The sequence below is a fragment of the Pyrus communis genome, chromosome 10 (genome assembly GCF_041283825.1).
Source record: "Pyrus communis isolate YQ-2024b chromosome 10, ASM4128382v1, whole genome shotgun sequence".
Classification (NCBI taxonomy): domain Eukaryota; kingdom Viridiplantae; phylum Streptophyta; class Magnoliopsida; order Rosales; family Rosaceae; genus Pyrus; species Pyrus communis.
Window position 1 is genome coordinate 17,207,952 of NC_142574.1, and position 4,402 is coordinate 17,212,353.

At 43.2% G+C, this 4,402-nt stretch overlaps 1 protein-coding gene across 1 annotated transcript; it reads left to right on the forward strand.

The window, feature by feature from the left end:
- Positions 1-718: 718 nt before the first annotated feature.
- LOC137727404 (uncharacterized) lies at positions 719-3,076 on the forward strand. The gene has a single exon (XM_068466271.2). It carries the CDS (start codon positions 1,064-1,066, stop codon positions 3,008-3,010), a length of 1,947 nt encoding a protein of 648 aa, XP_068322372.2. The 5' UTR covers positions 719-1,063; the 3' UTR covers positions 3,011-3,076.
- Positions 3,077-4,402: the final 1,326 nt, after the last annotated feature.

Consider the following 4,402-nt stretch of genomic DNA (forward strand, 5'->3'; position numbering starts at 1 on the left):
AAGGGAGAGCAGAAATCCTTTTCCTCCAAGGAATACAAGTCCTAATATGAAAGAATAACTAGAATCAAATATAATCTAGGATTTATACAATCACACTTAAATAAGAAGTTTACAACACTTTTTATTTTATTTTATTGTTTTTAATATTAAATAATTGTTACCTGACTAAGAATGTCGTCGGTATAGGTTTTTACATTTTTATTCTTTTTTGTTTATAAAGCTTACCCATCGAAATTTCATCAAGTAATATACAGTTTATATTTTTTTTCGTAAATTTAAACTTTGGTCGAGGAAAATATTTGGTCGGGCATGCCTTTCGTCGGGCTTAGTTGGTTAACACAGATTTGCGCAACAAATTGATCGTCCATAATTATGTCAGGCAAACACAGAGTTGCCTAACGAATTCTAAATATTGTCGGGTTAAACTTCGAGCGACGACTTTTGCACGTCAAACTTTATTCAAATCATAAATGTAAAGCCATATTTGGACCCATGTTCATAGACTTCATTAACTTTATTCTCTCATGCATTTGAAAATCTAAGACAGTTTTTTTCTTTCTTTCTTTTTTGTTGAAAGAGAGTTTTTTTTCTTGGATAAAATAAATCCAAAGGAAAGTTAGACCAATCAATTCACTTGCTATATATAACGTACGTCAACATGAATTGTAGTTTTTTTACGTGAAAGTTGGAGAAAAACCTGTTTCACCTTAACAATTAACTCCTCTTCCTCCTCGTCGTACCGGCGGCGCCACCCTCCTCTTCAACCCTCAAGAACCACCACCACCATCACTGATCCAAAATTGGGAATGCAAACGCATCCATAATCTTCCCCCACCGGGACACCAATGAGACTTCATCTGCCATAGAAATGATACCATTGTTACGGTAATGTTTTGATCGAATAAACATGAATATGTGATGATCAAAGGATCAATCGCATTTCATTATTGACATTTGTTGAAAGACAAAAACCCATCTTCGATTGGGATTTTCTGAGGTGGTGGGTTTCTTCAGTTTGAAGGTGTTTGATCAGGTTTTGGAGGTTTGGGGGGGGGCCTTGGCCATGGCGGCGATTGTGAAAGAGATCCTGGCAAGGCCAATACAATTGGCAGACCAGGTGAGCAAGGCCGCCGACGAGGCACAATCTAACAAACAAGAGTGCATGGAGCTCAAATCCAAGACTGAGAAGCTCGCCGGCCTCCTCCGCCAGGCAGCGCGTGCGAGCAACGATCTCTACGAGCGCCCCACGCGTCGCATCATCGACGAAACCGAACAAGCCCTCGACAAGGCCCTCACCCTCGTCATCAAGTGCCGAGCCACCGGCCTTATGAAACGTGTATTCACCATCATCCCCAGCGGCGCCTTCAAAAAGATCGGTCAGCTACTCGACAACCACATTGGCGACGTGTCGTGGCTCCTCCAAGTCTCAGCCCCTGCCGACGACCGTGATGATGAGTATCTAGGGCTTCCCCCGATCGCCTCTAATGAACCGATCCTCTGCCTTATCTGGGAACAGATTGCGATCCTCTACACTGGCTCGATGGAGAAGCGATCTGATGCGGCAGCTTCTTTGGTGTCGTTGGCGAGAGACAACGACAGGTACGGGAGGCTGATCATTGAGGAAGGCGGGGTGCCTCCGCTGCTGAAGGTGGCGAAGGAAGGAGGAAAGGAAGGGCAGGAGAGCGCCGCCAGGGCAATTGGGTTGTTGGGAAAGGACCCCGAAAGCGTCGAGCAGATTGTGAACGCCGGCGTCTGCCCAGTGTTTGCGAAAATCCTCAAAGAAGGCCACATGAAAGTCCAGGCGCTCGTTGCTTGGGCGGTCTCCGAATTGGCGGAGAATCATCCGAAATGCCAAGACCCTTTTGCGCAAAACAATGTCATCCGATTGCTCGTGAGTCATCTCGCTTTTGAGACGATTCAGGAGCACAGCAAGTACACTATCCCGAGCAAGGAACAAATGTCGTTGCACTCAATTGTGATGGCGAGCAACAACAACACGGAGCATCAGACGGCACACCCGATAACTGGGAATCAAAACATGTTTAGTCAGATGCAGAATGTTGTGAAAAGCACAATGACTATGAACAATGAGGGTCCGGCTCCCCTCGGCTCTGGTCATGCCCAGGGGAAGCCGACTCAAAATAACAATCACCAGAACCTTCATCATCCGCCTCCGAGTCACCACATCGCGAGACCGCACAATCACCACGTGGCGCTGTCCGGGGCCAGCATCAAGGGGAGGGAGTACGAAGACCCCGAAACCAAGGCGGAGATGAAGGCAATGGCGGCGAGGGCGCTGTGGAAACTTGCCAAGGGGAATGCGAGTGTTTGTGGTAGCATCACGGAGTCAAGAGCGCTTTTGTGTTTCGCGGTTTTGCTAGAAACAGGTTCTTGGGAAGTTCAGCAGAATTCGGCCAATGCGCTTATGGAGATCACCGCGGTGGCAGAGCAGAATACGGACTTGAGGCGGTCGGCTTTCAAGCCGACATCCCCCGCCTGCAAAGCAGTGGTCGAGCAGCTGCTGAAAATAGTCAAAAAGGCAGACTCCGACCTGCTTGAACCGTGCATCCAAGCGATCGGAAACTTAGCAAGAACTTTCAGAGCAACGGAGACGCGATTCATTGGGCCATTGGTGAAGCTGCTCGACGAAACAGAACCGAATATCTCTACAGCTGCTGTGATTGCACTGAACAAGTTTGCATGCACTGAGAATTTCCTCCACGTAAATCACTGCAAAGCGATTATAGAAGCTGGGGGAACCAAGCATCTAATTCAATTGGTTTATTTTGGGGAATCCGGGGTGCAGATTCCGTCATTGATTCTGCTGTGCTACATTGCGCTGCATATTCCGGACAGCGAGACGCTTGCTCAGGAGGAGGTGCTGATTGTGCTAGAGTGGTCGACAAAGCAGGCTTATCTGGCGAATGAACCGTCAGTCGAAGAATTATTACCGGAAGCTAAAAGTAGGCTGGAGCTTTATCAGTCTAGAGGATCAAGAGGATTTTATTGATGTAATCAAGTTGTACAATATTAATTTTTTAGGGGATATAACACAAAAAACTAACCTCGGTATTAACTCTTGACTGCTTTGTTTTTGTTTCATCATTCTCTTAAGATGTGCATACACATGTGAATTAGGTTTTAGGCCAGCGCTAGTTGCTGCATTTTAGTTTTCTAGGTCATTTTTCTTTTCAAGTTTCTTCATTGTTCAAACTGAACTTTCTGTTGAAGCTGTAATGTAGTTTGAATTGACAGATGTTGTTCATTTCTATATACAAATATAATTGTTGTTCCTTTTAAGCTTATTTTAGCTACGTCTCTTATAACTCGATTTTAATCTCATTTTACTCAATAAAACTCAAAAATCACTACTTCAGTTCTGAAAAAAAATTTTGGGTCAAATTTTTTTTTTTAAAAAAAATTCTCATTTTTTCCTATAAATACCTAAGTCATTCCTATACCACTCCTCACAAAATTTTCACCATTTCAATTCTCATATTTTCTTACCTCTTCCAATAATCTTTCCTTCAATTTTTCCAATAATTTTCAAATGACCTCATCTGCAATGAAAGGTAGGGCTTGGACCTGAAACAAAGATGAAGCTCTTTGCAGGGCTTATAGATGGGTGTCGGAAGATAGTGTGAGAGGGAGTTCTCAAACAAGTGAAAGTGTTTGGACTCGTGTGTCCAAAAAATACTTAGAGTTCTATGAAGGCACCACTCCACCGAATACTCGAAACCACGAGAGTTGTTCTTCGAGATGGAAGAAACATCTTCATCCAAGTTTGAACAAATGACATCAAGCACTATTAGCAGCATCAAGTAGACATGAAAGCGGCGCCAATTACTACGACGAAGTAAGTGTTTTCACAATTTATTTTAAATATTTAATTATATTACATTTAATTTCATAAATTAAATTCCTTTAATTTTTGTAATTCTATTTAATTATATTACATTTAATTTTATAAATTAATTTCCTTTAATTTTTGTAATTATATTTTCTAGGTACGCCAAGTGGAGGACTTATATATGGAGGGCAGCTCGAAACCCTTTTAGTTTCACGGTTGTTGGGAAATTTGTAAAGGGTGGGTGTTATTTGAAGATCCACCTCAACATAGAGTAGGTCCTACACCGGTGTTCAGAAATGCATCCTTAGCTGTAGATATGAATGAAGATGGATCTCCTACCATTCAACAAACAAGGGTAGAAAATCCGTCTTCGGGTGAAGGTTCCATACCTAGGCTATGGGACGAAACAAGGCCCGAAGGTTGAAGGAAAAGGGTAAGGCAAATGATGATTACACCAATCAACAGGAAGTGGCGGCCTCATTGCGATTAATGGTGGAGCAAGATGCCCTTGTTGCAGAAGAAAAGAACCGTAGGCATGAAGAATAGGCTGAA

Excerpts from the sequence above, each read along its gene's own strand:
- LOC137727404 (XM_068466271.2), top strand. The coding sequence starts at position 1,064 with ATGGCGGCGATTGTGAAAGAGATCCTGGCAAGGCCAATACAATTGGCA.